The sequence below is a fragment of the Pinus tabuliformis genome, chromosome 5_2 (assembly GCF_031772625.1).
Source record: "Pinus tabuliformis cultivar Carrire ecotype Pingquan chromosome 5_2, CPIR1, whole genome shotgun sequence".
Taxonomy (NCBI): Eukaryota; Viridiplantae; Streptophyta; class Pinopsida; order Pinales; family Pinaceae; genus Pinus; species Pinus tabuliformis.
In genome coordinates, this window is record NC_142306.1 from 108,706,967 (window position 1) to 108,731,906 (window position 24,940).

The following is a 24,940-nucleotide window of genomic DNA, read 5'->3' on the forward strand; positions in this document are numbered from 1 at the left end:
ATTCATGGAATGATGGTATGATGTCAAAAGAAGTGAAGCAGGTCAAGGTGATTGAAGTTCTTTCAATCAAGAAAGCAACTAAAGGAAGTCTAGATGACCAAAAGGAAGAGATGAGGTATGTATTTGATAAAATTGAGTCATGTCATATAGTTGCAAATAGCATGGATAAATGCTCCACCTCATGAACATGATCAAGAGAAAGGGATCTCCTCCTTTGGAAGGATGCATAAAGGCATGGTTCACATATTGACTAGATGAAATCAACATCATAAGTCCTCATATGGAATATGAGGTGGTTGATAAAAAAATGAAGGAACTATGAATGGAAGTTCCTGAGAAGCAATATGTGAAGAAAGTAAGGATAGATCGTGAAAGATACAACCATTGTCACATAGAAAAGGAAATCAACATCTCATAACTAGAAGAATTGACCATGATATCTCCATGGAAAAGGTATGAAGACTCCGAAGAAGTCTGGAAAGGAAGATGACCCTTGACATTTAATATATTTTTGGAGATGTGTCAATATGAATGTAGGATGTTGATACAACAAGCAGATGTCATGATGTAAGACCATCACAAAGGTAATTTGATGTTCATTTTTTATTTTTTAACAATATCTGGATGGGCTAATGCAGGGCTACCAAAGGAAGAGTTGTAGATGTCATCTACAACTGATACTCATGTGGTGGGATGATAAGATCCTGAAGAAAACATGATGTGGAGAAGGTAGTTGTATGAAGGAAAGCCAAATATGGATTAGTGAATCACTTTCCGATGAAAGAAAGGATGACATGACTGACATGATTCATGAATGAAAGTGATGGATGATCGATGCCCTACGAAGAAGTCCCAAAAGATGTAGGCTCCATAACAAAGAAGAAATTCATGACATCGGAAGAGGGAGTCCTACAAGCAGTTGGTTATCCCATGATCTCCACCTAGAGAGCTGCTGAAAGCAAGTCTCTGGTTAAGCGGAGGCTTGGTCAAGTCCCTGGTTAAGAGGGACGCAGAAGCAGTCAAGGGTTCACGCAGAGCTAGCCAGGGCTCACGCAGAGCCAGCCAGGAGTTGCACAGTGCCTTAGAGGGCCAGCGTGGGTGACGCAGAGAGCTAACGCAGTGCTTCTAGAGGCTGACGCAGGCCAAGCCAAAGTGACGCTGGGCTAGAGAGAGGTTGACGCAGTCCCTAGAGGCTGACGCTGGGGTTTCATGGGGCAGATTGGAGCTGTGGAGCTACCAAAGTGTTTATCCGAGGTTTCAGCCGGAATATCTGCTTCCAAGTAGAGAGGTGCCACTGTTGAGATTTTTCTCTGTTGGGTGAACCGAATTTGGCACCCGGATTGTATTTTGAAACTGCTTAATAAATCAAACCCTCAGATAGTTGCACCGGTTTTCCCGCATTGGGTTTTTCCAGGGATATTAGTCCAAAACCAACGGTGTCACTTGTGTGCTTGTTTCTATTTCTTTCAATTGATGATCTGTAATGTATTGAGCATGCATTTGTATTTATTTCCAGTATTTACATGGTAAATAACTTGTTAATTAACAGAACAAGTAGGTAGGAATAAATCAGTAAAGTGCATGAAGGGTCTCTAACGTGTCAGACTTAGAAATTCCAACATGGTATCAGAGCATGGTCGCAGATCACAGGAGAACTGAGGACATCAGCCGAACAGAGCAGCAGCAGTAGAAAACAGGTGTCCCGAGTGACAGAAGCAGTTCCTAGCAAAGTAGCAGCAAGGAAGGGGTGACGCAGTGCCTGCGTCATCAAGATTGAGCCAAGAAGAGGCAGCGCAGAGGCTAAGGGAGGCAAAGCCAGGCTCACGCAGAGGCTAAGAGGGCTGACGCAGTTGGCTGAGGAGGTTGATTTGTCGGTGCCGGGATTGCGCAGAGCCTAGGAGCTCTAACCTTCAATTCTCTGGGGTTTAGGAGGTTGTGGGTAAGTTGCAGAGTGGAGCTGGTGGAGTACCAAAGTCAGAACAGTACCTAACAGGGCAAGGCCAAGGTAGAGGGAGTTGCTACTGAGGTGGATTTCTAGCCAAGGAATCCAGATCAGTGTTACAGTTGCACAAACGATTGGAGAGGGGAATCTCGACATTGGCAGAAGGGTTTCCAGAAGGGAAATCAAGGCTCAGAGGAGACATACCAAGAACTTCCAGGAGGGAAGTAGAGGAGCAGCGAAATGGCACTACACGTAGTAAGAGACTAGGACAGATTGGACGGAGCCTCAAACTTCGTAGTCTGGAAGGCAAAAATCTTATCCGTACTAGATAGGAATCGTGTCAAACACTTCGCCTTAAGCACGATAGCTATCGCAGTTGACCCGGCTGATAACGACAGGTACGAGGATGCAATGGCGAGGGCTAAGAGTATCATCCTTGATAGGGTCAAGGATCATATAGTACCACATATTGCCGAGAAGAACACGGCACAGGAGATGTGGGAGGCCCTGACCAAGTTGTATCAGCATACTTCCGTGCAAAGGAAGATGCTACTAGAAAATCAGTTGCGATCATACCAGATGCAGAAGGGAGAACAGATCGACCCATTCCTCGGTCGATTGAAGGAGATCCGGGATCAACTGACTTCCATAGGGGCAACGCCGGATCCAAAATTGATGGTGAGAACAACCCTGAACGCAGTCTCAGAAGACTGGGAGGTGTTTGTCCAGAGCATACTGGGCAAGGCGACTCTTTCAAATTGGGAGGAAATGTGGGCTTCTCTTTGCCAAGAAAATATCAGAAGGCTAAGCAAGTCGGGAAGCAGCGGTAAGGGGATCAGAATCAAGAAGGAGGAGGAAGATGTTGTCGTAGCATCTGAGGGAAAGCAGAATAAACGGAAGAAGAAGGACCTCTCCAAGGTCAAATGCTTCCACTATGGGGAGCTGGGTCATTATGCGACCCAGTGTCCAAGGAAGAAGAGTAAGGGAGAGGCCTCCGAGACCAAGGCAGCGCCATCAAGGGCAGAGAAGGAAATGGAGACAGACGATGATTGTGCCATGAGTGCTCATGTGCCACTTCAAAAGAAGTGGGAAGACATCGAGTTGTAGTCAGGCGAACTACAGCAGATGAGGGACAGGATCCTCGAGGTACCCAGCCTCTTGGATTAGACCTTGCTACGGGAGCCCCAAAGAGAAGTAGCAGTATTGGCGATGTCAGCAGAGACAGATGCGGATGGAGCGAGATAGGGAGCTACAGTGCAGGATTCCCAGGACAGCGTGAGGCAGCAGTGCGAGAAGAGCGGGAGTGTTGCACCAGTGCAGGATGGCACAGAGAGGTGTGCAACGGTGCGACATGCACAGAGTTGTTGCAGCAGCGCAGAGGTCGGAGAGGGAGCACTTGTCAATGACAGAGGAAGCTTCAACATCAAGAGTGTTTCTAGCCTGACGGAGATGTCAGAGTTGGGAGATCAGTTACTTACTTCTCAGTAACTAGGTTGCAATGAAGCAGTTAGCAGTGGTAGTGTTATGGGCAGCACAATGCAGCATGATGAGAGGGGTTGCAGTGCAGATGCAACAGTGGTAGTGGCAGGGCCATGGGCAGCAGCACAGATGCAAAGGGAGTTGCAGTATGGATGCAGCAGTGGCAGTTGCAAGGCCATAAGTAGTAGTACAGGATGCAGCAGTGTAGAGGATGTTGGGCAGCAAGCCTAGCATCAGCACAGGGACCAATGCTGGATGATCAGAGTGATGCTCAGTGAGGAGTATTGCTAGAGCACAGTCCTCGCTAAGAGGGAGTGTTGATTTGGTGTAGCATCGAATGTGCTCTAGCCACGAAAATTGGTGGAGAGGCTAAGGCACATGAGATCTCTAATACCTAGAAAGGGTTTGGGTAGATTCTAAATAGTTTGGGAGATATTAAAATAATGAATATTTTTAATGGAGTCCCTAAGTCTAAACTTAAGGAAAATAAAATATTAATGTGAATTAATATAAAATTGTGTTAGAATGGTCCAAAAGACATGGATAAAGCTAGATCTAATCCTAGTCGTTGATTAAGGACTTAATCTCATCTATTGATTTGTCAATGAAAAAAGTATAAGAGGAGGCTTGAGGGTCACTTGGAGAACACACCAAGAGATCAAGATTTTGACTTTTTGGGGTTGGGTTTGCTGAGAAAGTTGAGAGAGTGATCAAAGTTGCAGCTGAGGGGCAGTGAATACAGAAGCAGAGAGGCAAAGATAGCACCGGGAGGATCAGCGCAGTAGCCGGAGAGAGGGATGCAGAAGCAGCCAAGGGTTCACGCAAAGCCAGCCAGGGCTCAGGCAGAGCCAGCCAGGAGCGGCTCAGTGCCTTAGAGGGCCAGCGCGGGTGACGCAGAGGGCTAACGCTGGGCCAGAGAGAGGCTAACGCAGTCCCTAGAGGCTGACGCTGAGGTTTCATGGGGCAGATTGGAGTTGTGGAGCTACCGGAGTGTTTATCTGGGGTTTCAACTGGAATATTTGCTTCCAAGTAGAGAGGTGCTACTGCCGAGATTTTTCTCTTTTGGGTGAGCCGAATTTGGCACCCAGATTGTATTCTGAAACTGCTTAATAAATCAAACCCTCAGATAGCTGCACCGGTTTTCCCGCATTGGGGTTTTTCGGGGACATTAGTCCAAAAACAACAGTGTCACTCGTGTGCTTGTTTCTGTTTCCTTCAGTTGATGATCTGTAATGTGTTGAGCATGCATTTGTATTTATTTCCAGTATTTACATGGTAAATCACTTGTTAATTAATAGAACAAGTAGGTAGGAATAAATCGGTAAAGTGCATGAAGGGTTTCTAACGTGTCAGACTTAGAAATTCCAACACACGAGGCTAAAGATAGCATATGGGACAAATTGCTTCTTCGTCTGCGTGATGTATTCAGCCCTTTTTCTGTGAAGCTTCACAATAAATGCTCCCAACTTCTCAACAAACCCTTCGTTAAATATATTATCCCAAGAGCTAGCTGCCAACATATCTGCATAACTTTCTTTGTTCTCTTTGAAGGCCCCACATTTTAAAATGAAATGTTTTTCTGTTTCCACTTTTCCGGAAGAACACAAAATGGATACTCTTTCCTCCCACACTTCTTTTGGCCTTTTCCAACGCCCTGTTTCACAACGGAGTTGATGAGAATTAGTCCTTAACTGAGCAATAAGAATTTTGGCTCTCCAAAAAATATTAGTCTCTATGTATGCTTTTGGTTGATGACTATGAGTGGGATTAAACACTTCAATATAGTACTTTTTCTTTCTACCTAGCTCCTTATCCCAAGTACGCTTGTGGAACTTATCCATAACAAAAGCTTTTATTTCTTTGTTGTTTATGGGACACACATTCAAGCAAATACCTCATTTACTAAACCATTTGCTATTTTGCTGCATCCAAGTTTTTTTCCTGTTGCACAATCTATTATTAAAAACAACCTTAGGCCATGTACCCTCTTCCATTTGCTCAATTTTTTTAAATACCTTATGACTCGCACCATAGCAATTGCTTCAATAGGAGCAACCCCTGTTTCACTTAACAAGATAGCATAAGGAACTGCACTTTTAATCTTGAATTTGTTTGTAATCAAATGCTTCTAAATTTTCTCAATTTGTCTCCACTGCATGTCGTATGTACTGTTGGCCCATAGTTCACAACCATAGAGAATCACTGGAATCACTAGAAGCCCAAAAAGAGTTTGAGTGGTTTTCCAGTCCCATAACTCTGCCTCTCTACACCTATTTTGAAAAGCATAAAATGCTTTCCAACCCCCCAAAGTTCTTTTCTTTCTACAACCATCCCAGCTTAGATTTTTGTTGAAGTCAATTCTGAGGTATTTGTAATCCGCAACTTCTTCCAAAATGTTGCTTTCAAAGTAGAACTTAAGCTGGTTTTATTTTATTTTCTTATAGAAAACCACTACTTTCGTTTTGTTGATATTGACTTGCATCCCCACACTTTTACAAAAATGCTCAAGGGAGAGTAAGTGCTCTTGCAAACCAAGAGCCAATTTAGTAATCAGAATAAGGTCATTTGCATACAAAAGAAGCCTTATAACAAACTTGCCCGAATAGATACCATCACCCCCTTGCGAATTTAACCACCCCTCAAGTTGTCGATATATAAACCAAAAAGGGTAGGAGACAGTGGGCAACCTTGCTTGACCCCGATATCGCTTCTAAAACTTTCAGAAATGTCTGCTGAAGTTCTAATTTTGACTTTCACCTCTTCATACAGTCTATGCACAACTGCTCTCAAATGTTTAGGAACCCCAAGTTCCTCCATTTTGTGCCATAGCTTATCCCTAGGAACTGAGTCAAACACTTTCTGAAATCAACAAAGCAACAAAAGGCTTCTTCCTTTTTCTCCCAAACTTTATCAATGATGTGCCTTAAAGTTATACAATGATCAACTGTGGAATGTTTAGGTCTAAAACATGCTTGCCCTTTAGCACACTTATCTCCTTCTTCTGCCCACTTGCTAATTTTATTTTCTAGCATGCTTCCAAATAGCTTTGCAAACAAAGGGTTTATCATGATGGTCCTCTAATTGGAGGGATTATTGACGTCACCGCTCTTAAAAAGAGGTATTGCCAAACTAGTTGTCCAATCTGAGGGGACCCACTTCACCTCATTCCTTTGAATATGTATAACTCAACAAGGAGATAAATATGCACATGCCATAAATCAAAGGTTTATAATTAAAGTTTCACATGTTACGCAGTCCAACAAGAGGAAATTCCACGCAAATGTGTGGGCAAACAGTCAACGCTTCATGATGGAAAATTGCTTCAGTTAATACGCAGTTGTCTTCTACACCAATCAGATGGAAAAGCATGTGTCGGTTAACAACTCAACATTTCCAGTCACCTACAGCAAATACTCATATGCCAAATCAGATTACACGTTGGCCCAGTCAAATTGTCAACGCAGCAGCAAAATTCCATCTCCACGCAGCAGTTCCTACAGCTAATACACAACACATTTTGGCATATTGTGGGCACGGATTTTATGGATTAGATGTCAGTTATTACTGCAGTTCTGATTGGAGTTTGTCTCCCACTTAAACTCATGCATTGGTGCTCCTTCTCCACTGCCAGCCAATCAGAAGTTATACACCAACAATCAAGGAATGCACAACATATTTGAAAATGTTCGATGGGCAGTTTGTTGGTGCGATTGGAGAGGTGTCATTGCCTTGGATTTTGATGGAGATTTGATGATAGTTTGTCTCCCTACCACTCCTACTCTCAAAGCACTTGGCAGCCAGGGATATCTATGTTGATTTATGAAGATGACACCTACAGAAATTCACAACAGTCAGAGAACATGTGCTAACAGTCACCTACAACAATTTAATTTCACACATGGAGATATGCACAGCAGTCATAACAGCCACTTGTACAAATTCGTTTTAATTATTGGGATTATCTCCATTCATACTTGTCACTTGCACTCACATTGGGATCAGCGCCCATAGTTCTATTTAAATAAGCTTTGGCTCTCATCTTTGTATCTTTAGAACGAATTATTGGGCTTACGAAGACTCTACTGGATTTTCTATTCATTTCATATAATAAAAGGACTTTGGGGTACTATTGTGTTGGTGTTCTCCTTCCATTGCTTGAGGTGATGTTATTTCAATTGTTGTGTTTTCCATTCTACATGTATGTTGGATTATGTTAGTTATCATTTTGCCACTTGTTTGGATTAACATATGCAAGCTATCTTGTATGGTTTTTGGGTTAGAGAAATACTCTAGGAAGAGGAGCACTAGAAGATTTTTGGTGAAATCTCTAGTCTTCTCCTCCATTGTATAATCTAATCCCTTTATGATTGCTAACATCTTTTTCCAAGTGTGTAGAGATCTTTAGATTTGGTTGAAGGATTTACTTGGGCGTGGGGTAACTCTCCAATAGATGAACTAACTCCCAAGATCAAGAATAGAAGGACCCAATCGGTTTGCCTCAAGGATCTCATCAAACGATTTTGAAAGAGGGAGTTTCCTTTCCTCTAGCCTACTAAGATCACATAAATTTAAATTCAATATTTTTCTTGATCAATATCTTGTGCTTTCAAGGATTTTATTTGCTACCTAGAGCATGGTTTTAACTAGACAAGTATGGAGTTCTACTTGCATGTCTTGATCTAGTTCTTGTACACTAATTGTAGATTATCATTTTGACTCTTTCATGTCATATTTCCACTCATTTTGGATCTGTTTTGCAGCCTCTTTTGAGCAGATTTACTAATTCAATCCTCGTGGCAGCTTGAGGGAGTTTCCATTTGAGACATTTAACAAGTTATTTGCGGGACCTTTGGAGCATTTTGAGACGAAAATTCAAGGATATTGTGAGTATTTGAGGCATCATTTCTTGAAAGGTCGAGTTCTACTTTGAGGGCAGCATCCTTCTCTCAATAGGTTGCGGGTTAGAGGAGGCTTAGCCTCACTCCTTAGCGTTGAATACAACTCTCTTTGTGGCTGATTTGATCGCTGCAAAGTTGTTTCTTGTATTTTCAAATTTTGTCAAAGACTCTCCTGTAGTTGTTACTTGAGGAGATCTAGCCCTTGGAAGTGGCATGTTGTAAAAGACTCCTTTGGTTTCCTTGAGAAGTCTTCTCAAAAGACTTTTATTTTCTCTCTTTGTAACCAATCTCTAATAAAAATATTACTTTTTCTTGTGAGGGAGCTTGAGATTTTTCCCATGGTATCATTTCTCCCCATTTAGAAGGAGAATCATTGCTTGTGGGTAGACTAATCTCTTAGTTTAGTTACTCCAATTTTCTTTGTTAATCTCATTGCTAAGCTCATTCGTGCATGATTAGTTTCTTAACATAACAATCACATCCATTCTCATTTTAGCATAAATTTGAGATTGGCTTATGTTTGTCATTTCCATTTCTTGAATACTTGTATTAGGCAATCTACTACAAATGCAATTTTTCTTTTGATGCAAGCAATTATTTTATATTTACTGGGCAAGCTTAAACTAGTTTAATTTATCCATCTACTTTGGTTTCACAAGTCTCTTGAGCACATTGCTTTATCATTGTCAGTTTATATTATGTGGCATTTTCATTATTGTTGGGTCTTTCTTGTGTCACTCCATTGAAGCCATTTGGCATTGATTTCATTTACTTGCAAAGCAACATATTTGGAACTTGTAGAGCTAGATTGAGCTAATTGTTCACTTTCTCTTTCCATTGAAAGATACTAGTATTGTTTATTTGAGCATTGTCTTTTATTTTGAGCACTAATACCAATACTTTCTTGGAAGCAATAGCACTCACTCATGCATTTCATCTAGGCATCTTAGTATAAGAAGGCTTCCAAATCAGGCCCCAAGCCTCACTAAAATTAGCCTCCAAACATAAGCTTGGTTGATAAAAAGTATAGGGAAAAAGGCTTTTTTGGAAAGTTCTTCCATCTGGTACGAAGTAAGGTAAAAGCGTTGTAACCCTGCAGTTATGAAGGTGGTTTGTCCACTTGTAGAGACAAAGGCACACGCTGGCTCGTAAGACCCATGGCACGGGTATCATTAATGACACCTTCACGCCCTCGCCCCCTCTTTCTTACAGTCACCCCAATGTTTACCCTTTGGTAAGCACTCAAGAGGAGGACTTCTAATTTAGATTAAAAATAGCCAAGACTAATTGCATTCAAATCCAGTATAGGTGCATCTCATGCTAATACATCTTATGATTTCACTTCCAATTGTCAATTTTACTTGTCATTATTGAATATTTTATGTTGGCAAACATTGTTTCATTTTCCTTTTGCAAGTAGAACACTAATTGATTTTCCTTTTGCAAGATACTCTATATGCTTTGATTTAGGCATCGATTATATTTTAAAAGCGTTTATATCTTGTATCGATTATCGTGCTAACATCTTTGTCTCCATTTCAGGATTGCTTTGCTTTCATTTTTTGAAGCATTCTGCTTTTGTTTTGAGCAAATATATCTTTCATTCTTGTTGAGCAATTTATCTTAAAGCACTGGTTTTATGGTTTTAATATGTTAATGGTTTTTATTGCTCATATCATATTTTGTTCTTATTCTTAAAAATAATCCACTTTCACTTTAACATCTCTCCTAGAACCTCACATTTCTTTTATCTTAGTTTTCCATATTAGGAACCACCCCCCATAGCTAACCTAGGAGATAGCTTAAAGGGAGAGAGGGGATTTAGTGTGAAAGCCCCTTCTCTTAGTTCCCTGCCACCAACCACACCTTGCGAGGTTGAAGGCTTTTCTCACTGACTTGTAGGTAGGTGTAGGCAGTAGGGTTAACAAGTACATTCCTTTTATAGGAATGGGTGCATTCCTTCATTGGAATGGGTATATCCTCCCTAGTTGAGAGGGAGAGGTAGACACATCATTCTTGTCTTCACTTGGGAAGAAAGAATGGAGGATTGGGTAAGCATCTAGCATCCGATACTCTTTGAGGATGTGGTAGGGCATCTAAGATAAGAGTAGTCGTAGAGGACCGATATTCTTTGAGGACTAGGAATCCAAGATAATAATAGTCTTGGTGGAACATACTCTGAGAGAACCCGGGTGGGGTATGTTCCGAGAGAGACAATGATGAGGGTGTCTATAAATCATTGGTCTCGCCAGCATTATGCTCTGATCTTGTGGAGAGATAGAGTTGTTAGTCAAGGCCTTGCTATGTGACAATGCTGGATGATATGATGTTATACAGATGGGTTACCAATCTGACTCTTCTTATGAGAATTCTTCAGATTGAGAATGTCCAAGTACCTTGTATGGATTATGAATACCTCCCTAGTTAAGAGGGAGTGTTGAAATATGTAACTAGGTTCGGTCTTCATAATGGCATATGTAATCATGATTTTATGTATTTAATGAAAAGAGAAAAATAAATTTATTATTTTTGTTCTTAAGGCATGGGTTTCATGCTCAAGGGAAATTTATTTTTAGGTCAAGCACCCATTGAGTGCTTCTAGGTTTGTCATAAAGTCAATTGAGTCATTGTCATGTATTGAAGACCCATTTGGGCATGTTACATATTGTAAAGAAAAAATTATTGAGTCAAAATAGAGTCAAAAGACCCTCCAAGACCTCGTCATGGCACAAAGATCAAGTTGGCCTACATGAAGGGACAAGTCAGCCTCAAGATAGCAATTCGTACCCCTCACAAGCCTATAAATAAGAAGGAATTCGACCTCATTTGCACACTCACTCAAGCAAGTTCAATCTCCTCAAGATAGAAGCTGGAAAAGGACGAAGAAGAAGAAGAAGATCAAGATCAAAGTTTTTGGGCCTCTCTCTCTCTCTCTTTTGTTAGGGTTTCTACAGTTTCTAGGCTAGACGAAATTTTGAAGTTGCATCGAAGTTGTGAAGCTGCAAGGTCGAAGTTGTGAAGCTGCAAGGTCGAAGTTGTGAAGCTGCCTCTAGATTGAAGTTATGAAGTTGCTAGGTCGAAACTGCTGAAGTTGCATCAAGGTCGAAGTTGTGAAGCTACTAGGTTGAAGTTGCTAAAGCTGCTAGGTCGAAGTTGCTAAAGCTACTAGGTCGAAGTTGCAAAAATTGTTGAGGGGGTCGAAGTTGTTGGAGAAGTTGTTGAAAGGTCGAAGTTTGTTACTGGAAGCTGTGTAAGAAAAGCTCATCAATAAGTAAGGATGACTTGGTCTTGGAGGGTCTTGGTCAAGGGTCATAGGTCTTGGAATTCGTCAATTGAAGTTCTATAAGAAGGGAAGGATTTTGGTGGGTTTTCCTCTCAGTTGGAGAGGTTTTGGCCCTGGTTGATCGCCTATATCTTGTGTCCTATTGTCTCATTGTTCTTTCTGATTTGGTAGTTGTTTGATGATAGAGAACACTAATAATAATAAAGGAAAGAAGAAGTTAATCAAGTAAAGTAAAAATACATCACAACCAGCTATAAAAGTAAGAGAAATCACCTACACTTGTTGCCCCCTAGATTTATCAACACCAATGAGGTTCGAACCACTCTCAAACATCTTGCAACAATTAATGGTAATGTTAAAAATTTAAGTTTCAATTTTACTTTAAGAATTTAATATCATCATTAATTATCAAGGTCACAAACTCCTCAAAGATCTATCCTCTATCTTTTTTCTATCTTCATGGGTTGTTGGATAAAAATTTTGGGGGGGAACACCTAGGGGTCCCCTTTCCGAGGGACAGGGGCGCCCATATGTCCCCCTTTTCGAGAACACACTAGAGAAACATTTCCACATGTGTTTCCCCAAGTTTCCTCCAAAGGGGTATATGCTAAAACACTTCCCTAGGTGCCCCAATTCCCCGAAGCATGGAAACGTGGGGGACACCCACCCTGCTCTAGGGGACGTGTCCCCGCAGAACACTGTTAAATTATGAATCTACACTATTTATGTTGACCATCAATTGTCTCTCAGAGTATCAGCTTTAAATTATAATAAATAGCAGTCTTCATTGATTTTTATTTCAATGGTAGCAAGTCTGTTATAGATTGGTCACCTTTTACCTAAAAGTGCCTTCCTCCATTTCGTTGGAACTGCCCATCCATACCAACCACGGTGTGTGGATTTCATTTGAACAATTGCCTCTAGTCATTGCCAAATTGGTCAATTTTATGCTTGCTTATGTCTCCACCTAATGAAAAAGGGTTGTAAAATTTGTCCCAACAGTGCAAGGAGGCACTTTGTCATGCCCCTCAAAACCTTGTTTCGACTTTTAAGGACCTTGGCTCTTTGCCACATGGTGTTACTATTAATTTATTAGTGTTATTTTCAATGAATTAGCCTTTCGGTTATGCGTGAAAGTGATAGTGCATATACCATGCTGGCATTATAAGAGGACCTTTTAGAGGAAACAAGTGGTCCCTGATTGGCACTGTACAAATTTCAAGAAATTGCTAATTAAGGCAAACTCAAAATTTTCACCTCTGACTTGAGGTTCCCTAGATCTATTTCTTGTGAACTTTCAGCCATATGGCTAATTTGAAATATACATCATGGCAATATAATAATATATATTTCACTTTTGTCCAACCTGTTGCGCAAAATCTAGTAGATCAAGTGCAAAGCCCCACTAGGTGGAACCATAGACCTTATGGTAACAAAGGAAAGGGTTGCTACTGTCACGTCAGCAACCTTTCTCGTGCTCTTTAGTGGGGTATTTGACCACAAGGGAGGCTTCCCTAGATAACCTAAAGGATACTCCTATGAAGCAAGGGTACCTGAACCCAAGGTTGGGGTTCTTGTACCCGTACCCGATTCTCGCACCTAAGCACTGGAAACCGGTTCAATTTCTTCACAAACGCACCCTTCTGAACCCAGTTCGGGTATGGAGAACCCGATACTCTGAAAATTAAAAATGGGTTCTTCCTTTGTGACGGGTACTCGATACCCTGTAAAAAGGTGTGTGGTTCCCAAAAAACGGGTATGCAGAGGGTACGCCTACTTAGTTCCTCAACTTGTGAGAGGAATTGGAGCACATATGCTTTCATCCATTCAGTGAAGAGAAACAGGTTGGGATCGAAGAAGGCTAATAATTTAGTCTACATTCATAGCACACTTTGTCTCATATCTCGAAAAGACACAAGGTACAAGGAGGGTCCTTTCAAGAGATGGGACCAATACACAGATGATGTTGCATGTGTGGACGAGGAGATACAACCAAATGGTCTTATTGAGCTACCTCCAATTGCTATGGATGAGCAGGAGCCTCCAAATGAGAGTGATCCCTCCCTAGAGAGCCTGTTGACTGATGAGCTTAGTGATGTTGATCATGATGACATGGATGTTGATGAGTGATGACATGGGTTGAGGAAACCAAATCAATTATCTTGAGACTTGTTCATTGTTCAATTTCACATATTTTGAATGCACTATGACAATGGAGTCCTAGACATATAATATATATCTACTATCATGATTCATATCTCTCTGCCTGATATTAAATTTGAATTTCAATGTTTTATTTTTCTTGTTGTAAATTGGAAAATTTCAAAATTGAAAATTCATAATTTGAATTTCATAATTCAAATTGCATATATATTATTAATTATATAATATAATATATATATATAAACTACAATATAGTATATACCCTCGACGAACCCACGCGCCTTGTTTCAAAAAGTGACGTACCCATCCCCGTCCTCGTACCCGTACCCATACCCAAACCCATGTTTCCTAGCAACTTAGGGATATTCTAATACTATGGCTCAAGGTGGTGGATAAGAGGTCCATAATATAGGATAGAGCACCAGCAAAGCCTAAAAAGGCCTAGATATTCTATTCCACAACATAATTATGTTGAGAAACCAAGTACTAGATAGTTTAATGCTTGATTCCTCTTTCTTGATAATTACTTGTGAATGTTAGTTGTCTTCTTATTAATTTATGTTCTTTTCATCAAACAATTATACAAAACTTCAAAGCATAAAGATCACAAAGAGACAAAGAACACTAGAAATTAGGCTCCAAGCCAGGGCAAAACCCCACAAGGGGAAAACCCAACAATCCTCTTATAGAATCAGATCAAAATGAGATATCCAAGACCCAAGACCAAGACTGCCACAAAGATCCCAAGTCAGCACTCCTCCAAGTCACCTCCAATAAGTCAAAGTCAACAAAATTCAATGTTGGTCAAATCTCTGAAATCTGGTCAAACCACAGAAAATTTCAGTCTTGCAATTGTGGTTGAATTCCGGCCCTATAACAGCCTTAGAAAACCCACAAAAACTTCGCACGTGTGAGCAGAACTAAGGCAAAAAACTCTTCTTCTCTCTCTCCTTTGACTCTCTTCTCTCTCCTTTGAATTTGGTTGATTTTTCTTCTTGTTCTTGCACAAAAAAAGATGCGATGCGTTGAGTGAATGAATGATCTTCCAAGAGGTTGAAGTGTCTTGTATTTATAACTGTCCAAGAGGGTCGAATGGATGCCACATAGGCTGACTTGTCCAAGGAGGGTCAACTTGGTCTTGTCTTGACTATTTGACTCAAAAATGAAATTATTTTTCTTTTCTTTACAAAAAGTCCAAATGGGACTTGACTCTAATACATTTCTTTTGACTCATAATAAATTCTTTTTTACTCAATTGACTCTATAAGCATGAAGAACATGCTTTTGACCAAAAATAAAAATAATAATAATGAATATAATAAAATACATCAACGATAAAAATTACATTTTATTACATTATGAAGACCAACACTAGTTACATTTTTCAACAAATTACTCTATTCCTAAACCAAAGATATGGTTGTTACAAGCAGTGTTGATAACATCAGCGATATTTTGTGAAATATCACGAATATCGCAAGATTTTCAAGGAAAAGAAATTTCGGCAGGTAAATATCACGATATTTTTGCCTGTGAAAATATCGCTATATTTTCAAAATCTCAGCAAAGTATTGCCAAAATATCAAACAACGATGGTAAATATCGTCAAGCGCACGTGGTCATGGCTACAAAAGCGATTTTCTTGGTTTTATTTGGTCATTTTGCTTTGCTGGTCTTGGAGAAGGAAGGGGAAGAGCTTTATGGTGGTTTTCAAGAAGGGATTGAGGGCCAAACAACCATTATCATCACCAACCAAAAGAAAATTGTGGATCAAAGATTCAAGATCAGTGAGACAAACTTTATTTCTTCCATTAACAGGTATTATTTCAAAAACCCCTATGTTAATGATTTTTTTCATAGATTTAGGCTTATGCTTGCTCACCTCTTTGCCTACCAACATTTTGCTTCTTTGTTTTTTTGTCATTTGCTATGATTTTCATGCCCATGAACATTGCAAGGGTTTTCTCCATATTTATACAGCAAGCTTCATTTTTCTTTAACTTTCTTATGCATCCTCTCATTGCCATTTTTCATTGCAAATAATGTAGTAAAAAATGATTTTTTTAAATGAGGTGCCGGTTATTTTTTGTGTATGAGGGTTTAATGCCAATTTTTTATCTTTTTGGTGCCCTAGGTTTGAATTTTAAGTGTTGGCATTGCCCATTAATCCACTACAAATATGCCAAAGCCCTTGGATCCATTTTGGCAGTATGGGGAACCTTATGGTGGGACAAATTGGGCATATCTCAAATACAAATTATGTGGGGACACGATGACAGGAGGGGTTACGTGATTGAAATACCATCTGGCAAGACTCCCTGGACATGATGTTGGGCTATGTAAGGAGTCTAGCGCGAACCTTATAAGAGTTGCACTTAAAGCATTTGAGTAAAAAAACAGTGAGAAAGAAGAGGCGGTTAAGAACAAGGCTGAATGTGTAGGCAAATCTTCAGGGATCCAGATATCTGCTTCCGATATTAAGCCTGAGGGTAGTGGGAGCGGCTCCACAGCGTCACCTGTTGATGTTACTGGGAGTGGGAGGTCATCATTTTTTGTTCCACGAACCGAACGTGGAGCACAACCTTCCATAAAGTCAGTTGTTAAAAAAAAAAAAGAAGCAAGAAGCCAATAGTTATGGGGAGATGCCCTTTTTGGAGTGACTTACCTTCATCACCAAAAACAATCCATTTTGGTAGTCGATGTGTGATGTTGTGGACCCAGGGTATAAAAGTGCTACATATGAGGAGTTTGGGGGGGGGCAATCCTTCAAGAAGAAAGGCGGGACATCAACTCTAGCTTGGTAGAGTTGAAGCAGACATGGGAGGTGCCTAGATGCACAATGATGTCTAATGGCTGGACAGATAGGAAGGGTAGGACCCTTCTAAATTTCTTGGTACATTGTCCTAAAGGTACCATGTTTATTAAATCAGTGGATGCACCAGCACATATAAAAAATGCAACATCGCTATGTGACTTGTTAGATGGGTTCGTCAGAGAGATTGGTGTGCAGAATGTGGTGTAAGTCATAACAGATAATGCAGCGAATTATGTAGTTGTTGGAAGGATGCTTATGGACAGGCATCGCACATTTTTCTGGACTCCATGTGCAACACATTGTATCGATTTGTTGCTTGAGGATATTGGGAAAGTCTCCTTCATCAAATACGTGATTGATATGGCTAGGAGCATCCCCAACTTTATATACAACCATGCTTTTGTTCTTAGCCTCATGAGGAGATGCACAAGAAACAGGGAGTTGTGGCATCCTGAAATCACACATTTTGCCACCAACTTTATCAATCTTCAATCTTTGTTTCGATGTTAGTTTCAGTTGAAGCAAATGTTTGTTTCTGATGAGTGGAGTGATTGTAGATACAACACGAGACAAGATGGGAGAGCCATTGCAAAAATCGTGTACACTGACACATTTTGGCAAGGAGTAGGAAAAGTGTGCTCTAGTGAACCTATAGTAAAGGTTTTGAGATTGGTAGATGGGGATAAGTTTGCAATGGCTTATTTGTATGAGGCCATGGATAGGGCCAAGGAGACCATTCGTTCTTATTCTGTAGGCAAGGGTTCCCTTGGGTTTAATTGGCATAGAATGTTATGGGATGTAATTGAAAGTCGATGAACAGGGACGCTTCATCAACCCATTCATGCAGCAATACTTTTCCTCAACCCCGCATATTCATACAAATGCGGCTTTGATTTTGATGGCAAGTTGATGGAAGGGCTCCATAGTTGTATTCATAGGATGGCACCTAATCCCAAGCTTCGCAACAAAATCAATCGTGAGATACATATGTATCAAGATGGTGTTGGCCTATTTGGCTTTGATGATGTTATTCGTGAAAAGACCCTCTTCATGCCATGTAAGTGACCAGTCATGACTAATTAGAATTTTCAATTTACTAATTTATAATTCTAGATTTTTAAAATTCAATTATGTTTTATTTGAAAGTTTAATTATGTTTCAAGTTCTTAACTTTTAAGTTTTATTTGTTTTGTTGTAGATGTTTGGTAGCGAAGCTATGGTGCAAGGGCACCAAATTTGCAAAAACTGGCCATCAGAATCCTGAGTCAGACCTGTAGCTCTTCAGGGAGTGAGCGTTGCTACTGCTCAAACTAGCAGGGGGTCCTAGAGGGGCACTTGCTAGGCCAAGAGCAAAGATGAAGCTAAAGCTCACAGTCACCACAGCTAAAGCTTCCTACTCTTTACAGACTTTCACCGATGGGAGGAGACCTGATATATATAGAGAATCACTTAGAAGGATAGATCAACTAGGATGGATGTGAAGTGATCTCGGTGACCCCTTTCCTAGGAGAGACTCAAGAGTGGGACTTGCTTGCTTTTTAAGCAAGGTGCAAGGTTCTCTAGGATAGGGGAATAGGGATTTGAGGGCTTGGCTTAGGGAATGTGACTTGTAAAAGAGCTTCCTAAACCCTAAAATCCTTGTGGAACTTGGTTTCCTAAGTGGTTTTCGAAGAGTTGACTTTGATAAGATACGGGACCACACAAGACCAAGTGGACCCAGCCTACAAAGAGCGCTTACATATCTCAGATACAAAGATTAAAAAACTTAAAAGAGGAAAATAAAGATTTGGAAGAAGACAGTCCAGGAGTTTATAAACTAAAGTTATGTGAAACTTGTAGGAGCTCAGATGACCCTACCTTGGAATAGTACTTTTTCAGCTCGAGCAACAAGACCCTAGGCTCCAGAGATCATGGATGCAGCCAAAGTTTCTTAGACACCAACTCCAGCATGGTAACAGCTACTAGTACCATGGGTTTCATTATCATTTTTGTAAATACAGAATATGTTTAGTATGTAATGGAATACTATAAAACTTAGCTCCAGAATTTCGTGCTTTGTCAAGGGGCAGCCACTATTTTTATTAAATTTGTCTCACCGGGAGGGTTTTTGTAGTAAATTGTAATTTTGAAAGGTCACTTTTATCGGTCAACACAACAACAGTAGATAGCAGGAAACTGGAGTATCGTATAGTTTGTGGCCCTATAGTTGCAGCCGAAGGGCATTGTAATTCTACTGTAATATAATTAAAATTTCCTTTTCTGCATTTGGAGAATAATTGTAACCTTGTGATTAATGTGATCTGCCTATAAGGTGTTTTTCATTAATGTAGTAAAGCTGAGGTGCTGTAATTCAAACCACTACTTGTGGGGTTGTGGCAGAGATGTCCACAAGTTTCATGATCTTTACCAGAGAAATAAATAAAAATGAAATGTTAAAACTATCCCAACTAGGTGCAAATCAGGTAGGAAGACCAACCTGGCGTGGGTTTGGCCTCAGGCATTAATATGTAATGGGGGATTTCTCCTAAGATGCAATTTTGTTTTCATTGCTGTTTTTTCCACATTATACTTAAGAGTTCAACACCTCAATCTCCACATTTTCTATCTGTAGAGGCTCGATTTCTTTGAAAGGGATCATTTTTGCATTGGAAGTTCTACCTTCTCTGCCTCACATAAAGAAGCCCCTCCTGGAAGAGTTCCAGATTGCAGCTATCTTCACCCATTCTTGGAGCAAGGATTAAAAAAAAGTAACAGACTGCCATTGCACCAATATCAGCTCGCGTCAAAAACAAAGGTAGATAAGCCCTCAGCCAATGGGTTGATAGTTCAATGGTGTGGATGGTGTCTCATTTCACCATACACCCGGGTTCCAATTTAGTGAAGGTCCCTCCACTCCTGGGGGCACAACTGGGGTCAAGTGCAAGTCTTGGGCCACTATGATAGAATAATTACCTCACAGCAGTGTCTTCTTAGCTGAAAGTAAGCTGCATCCTTTCTGGGTGTTTGACCCTTTGTGTGCAGCTGAGTCCAGGAAACTGGACCCTATAATTAATTATTCCTATGTAACAATGAAACATCACTTACAGAAAAAATGGTAGCTGAGCCTTTACTGTATGATCATTGCTCTTTATTATTTCAGCTCCGATATCTTTCTTCTGATTTATTTTTTGTAATAGTTATATTTTCTCTTTTTCTTTTCCGCTTCTACAATCCATCTCCAGGATTCCACCTTTTTTCTCGAAATAACAAACAAATTCAAGAAATGAATGAAGAAAAATAGCGATTATCTCAGACATCCCTACCTGTTTCGTTTTGATTAACTCCAACGCCTAAACATGTTGGTTTTTAAGGTATGCTCAATAGTTATCTTAGAGATTGATGTTTTCAGTAGATTTGTGGACAGTTACAGCAATTTTTTGGTGTTAAAGCCTTATATGAACGAGTATATTAGCCGCTTATATCGTCATTGCAGGTGGTCTTGCACAATGCTTCACAACATCTCTTGTATTTTGGAAGATAAATCATGACTTGGGTTTCTACTTGTTCGAGAGTGTAAAAACTTTGCATCGAATAGAAAGGGGAAGGAGTGGTACCTTGATTGTGTCGAAAGGGTGGCCTGTGATCACAGTGGCGATTCCTGCCGCACATCCGGCTGCATAGTTCTTCAGTGAATCTTCCATTTTCTCTTCTACTTCTTAACTGAACAAATGCAGTTACCCGATCCCCAGTCTTACGAGGATGTATGCCCTATCCGGACAATGTGAACGTTTCTATAGTCATGTTTTTCAGTGGGTTCAATAGTTTTGTCATGCTGCCTAGCTTTGAACTGGACGCAGGACTCCTGTTTCAGGAGATCCGAGTTCAAATGCGTTTGACATCCAAATTGACAAGGTCCAATGTTCTTAATAATCCCATTGGGTTCAGGTGTTCTGTTGTGGAAATAGGATTGAGTTTCTTATTTGGAAAATAGGAGGAAGGTTGTAAGTACCAAAAATTGTAGATTCTAATATTAATCTAAAAAAAGTTCGAATAGTTAAATTTCGCTTTAATATAAATGATATAGTGAATAATAGTGATCTTTATCGATCACTACTAAGGTGGTTAAATTGTAACTAATTTTGATTTTGTGGTAGTATTGGCATAAATCTGTTTTAGTTTTGGATGCATTATGCATTTATAGAGATCTTTTAATTTAAAAAAAAAAAAAATTTGGGATCTTTTAATTTAAAAAAAAATATATATATTTTGGGGGACATTTTGATATCTGATTTTTTTGTATTGAATATGGAATTGACATGTGGTATTTATTATTATTATTGTGTTTAAAAATATTTTTTACAACTTAATATGAGGGAGGTGTAATTTTTTTAGGTTAAATGCTAGAGTTCATATATGATATTGAAACAAAATATTTCAATATCAATCATAAACTATATATATAAAGAGATATCTTATTTCATAAATATGTGTTGTTTACATCTTAGTATGAAGGAAATGTGCAATTTCTTAAATTTTTACATTAATAACAACAATAAAAACTTCAATGTCAACCATAAAATATTTGAAGGTCCATCTTAATTAGAATATTTCAATATGAACTATATATACATAAAGGTCTTACTCATATATATCTCATGTTAAGCAATACCATTGAAATGACACCAAATTGGTGTATGAGACCCCTTTGTTTGTGGGACAAGGGACTCACCTCTGCACAACGATTTGACCAGTAAAGTCTACGAAGATGTACATTGCTTAGCATGAGGAATATATATGGGCAAGAACATGTGTTTCCTCCTACAAGGTTACAATTTCAAATGAAAGGGGTAGAGTATGTACATCTTCGTAGACTTGACTTTAGTAGTCAAATCATTGCGTGAAGGCGAGTCCCTTGTCCTACAAAACTGAGGGTCTCATATTCCAACTTGGTGTCTAGCTTAATTGTGATCTTAAAATAAGTTATTATTGAAAAAAAAAAAAAAAAAAAAAAACTCGATTTATTTTAATTTTGGATCTATCATACAAAGAAATATTTTGAGGTAAAAAAAATTTTGAAAAAAATACAACTTTAAAAAATTTATCTTCTAAAAACATAATAAAAGTAAAAGTAAAATAAATTTATACTAATACAAAAAAAACCACTTCACTTAAAATAACTTACTCATAATTTACAAAATAAAATAAACTTTCACTTTTATTAACTATTAATAAATCTTCCGCCATTAATCAAAATAATATATATTATATTAATCTGTAATAATAATAATAAATAGCTTTATACTCCAACAAAAATATACATAAAACTATAAATTTATTAAAAAAAAATTAACTTTCTAAAAGTAGCATACTAACGATCGCTTTTACGGCAAGCCACTTTATTGAAAAGCTTAATTATCCTTTTCGAAAGTAGTGATAGTGTGACGCCATTTTGATCGCAATGCTCTCACTACATCGTTTTGAGACTTCCTTTTTATCTCCACTGCCTGTTATAATTTTAAAGGAAAAGTACAAATAATTGCGGTAGTAACATGCTTTATGCAGTTCACATTCGTTTCTAAAGACATGTATCACATGAATATGACATCTAGGTCCACTTATAAGAAATCATTACTGATATTGTAGTTCTTGGATATTATATTTTGTGATACGTGTTTTTAAGGCTCATAATGGTTATATGTTTAGTATTGTTATTTTTAATATTATTTTTTATTTATAATAAAGTTTAAATAATAAACACTATTTAAATATATATATAGTATTTTTAAAATATTTGCAGTAGACATGAGTACAAATTTTTATATATATATATATATATAAATAATTTAAATTATATTTATTATTATTTTTAATATTTGTATATATTAATAATTTTAATTATATTATTATTATTTTTAGATGGGTGTTTTTCAGTAAAAGGAAGGGAAGGGTTATTATTGTTTTTCTTAACGAAATGGTAACACACTCATATAAAGAATAAATGATTGTCAAGTTATTAACATCTCGCTTGAGCCAAGCAGTACGCTAAATTCTTGATCCCAAGACCATGCATCACAAATGCCCAAAAGAGAAGTTGCTTTATCAAGACAGTCTCGACCCCACGTAGGAGATGAACGACATTTGTTTGATTATAAATATGGCTCCCCTTCTAGTACAAGCCCATCTAAACTTTAATACCAACCACCTCACCTCGTTGTAAGTCACCCCATCTTTTACTATGAGCTCTCTCCACGAAGCGCTCTGACCGACTAACCTCAGTGAAGCTTGGTCAGGCCCCATCAAAACTTCCATCCTCGTCTCTGGCAGCTAGAGTACCAGTCGCATTATTCATCGTTCTTGGCATTACACAACTACTTTCCACCTGACCCTCTAGTTGGCAAGTTCGGGCTTGTTGTTTCTGTTTATAGACTTATCTTCTTAGCATGCAAGTTGGAATGCTAGGTTGGGAGCAAGAGACAATAGCAAGGTCAACACCACCTCCCATGGAAGTCAAACACCTATAGCTCTCCCTGGTTTGATAATCTCAAGTCTACATAAGATTTCTCTCTCAATTTTCATCCTTATATTCAGTATTGGTATCCATTCATTCTTGGCTAGCTTGTTCTTTATTGTTTTTCTCTTTGGGCTCTCTTCACTCCTGAAGTTCTATTCCCCTCTTTACCTCACTAGCATTTTGGTATAGTTCTCTAGTTCTCATATTATGGTGACTCATTTCTTAGCGCTAGCCTCCCTGGCCAGCTTGTCATTTACTCATATCCATCTCCATGCCCTCTATGCTCCCTCATAGCTAGTTGGCAACTTTTCTCTCCCCCTCCCTTGATTCGCTCTACATTCATGTTTATGTTTACGTGTCCACTCCCCTTCCTTTCACAGTGCTTTCATGGCTCCCTCCCCTGAAGTCAATGTCCACTTGTTTTCTTTCTCCCCTGTCCTTTTCAGTATCAACATCTAGTCTACAGTCATGCCTCGTCAGTGAGTGCGCATTTGCCAAGGGGCCACCTATTATAAGGAATGTGCCTCTCAAGGGCTTACACATGCACATCACATGCTTCGGGATTCCTATGACCAATTTCGAGACCTCACCCCTGGACCCATCCAAGAGGAACTTACCCACTTGGAAAGGGAAGGGGCCTCCCATTGGCAACAACTTTCAGACACATAAGATTTGGTGGATCTGGTTTATTGAGTACATGAGTACATGATGTTGGGCACACTCGTGGTACGTTTAATCAACATATGCACACCATTGATTTGTGTGGGCATGTAAAGTTCATCCTAGGCAAAATATTGTTAGACAACACTGAGCAGATTGTTGACATCCTACACTCCCTAGAGTACCTCCATCGGCATTTAAGGGCCATCAATCAGCGTATGGGCCACATTGAGCACCACTTGGGCATTCCTCCACTATCTAGCAACACCCCAGACAACACAAAAGAACAAATTCAAGTGGCTACTATAGATTCTGACTCCTAGAATTAGTTTCTTGTGTTCATGGCCATTTTGTTTTTAACTCGGATAGTTCTATCTTCGTGCCAGTCTTGCCAGCTTTTTAGTGTTTATACTCTCTGCTCATTTTGTGAAGCGTGTTGTCTCTCAACAAAAAGTGCACTTTTGGCTATGGTTCGGTCTCCCTAGTGAAACACTAACCTAGCATCACAAGCATGTCCACATAAATCTCAATTTAGAAGGAAATACAATATTTATCCAAAAAAAATATTATTATTATTTATAAAAATGTTATCATTATATATTATTATTATATATTTGTTGAAAAAGAAATTATTATGTATAAAATAAATTATAATTTAGGAAAAGATTTTTATATAATGTATGTATATAATATTAATAAATAAAAAAATTTAAAAAATTATATTAAAAAATTATATAAAATTAAATTATTATAGCTCACGGGGCGGAGAATAGATGATGATGGGGTGTACTGTTACGTCACTCTATGATTTGAAGGTTATCAATTCGAAACTCCGAGGGCAAAAACTCAGACATGTTAAGGGCTAGTGTGGTCGAGGCTGCATGTGATCCCCGGGTGATTTTGACGCCTTAGATGTTCCTAGGTCGCGGTTTCTCAAGCCTAAAGTAATCTTTGGAAAACTCATACAACTTGACAAACAAACAAAAAATAAATTATTATAAATTAATAAATTTAATTATTAAGAATTATATTAAATTTAAATATAATTCTTATAAAAAACCTAAATATATATATATATATATATATAATAAAGATTTTATATTTAATGGGAATTGTATGGTATGAAATAAAAAGGCATATTTAATGGTAATTTATGATATTTGATAGTGTTGGGTATAAAATTTTAATTAGTGATTTTTATAAAATATAA

General features: G+C 38.8%; 1 protein-coding gene across 1 annotated transcript in view; it reads right to left on the minus strand.

Moving 5' to 3' along the window:
* Window positions 1–20,550, minus strand: part of MBAC1 (Mitochondrial substrate carrier family protein) — a 117,806-nt gene extending 97,256 nt beyond the window's left edge. Inside the window, exon 1 of the mRNA XM_089435990.1 lies at window positions 20,174–20,550. Coding sequence (XP_089292116.1) covers window positions 20,174–20,260 — 87 coding nt within the window. The 5' untranslated portion in view covers window positions 20,261–20,550. The remainder of the gene's footprint in view (window positions 1–20,173) is intronic.
* Window positions 20,551–24,940: the final 4,390 nt, after the last annotated feature.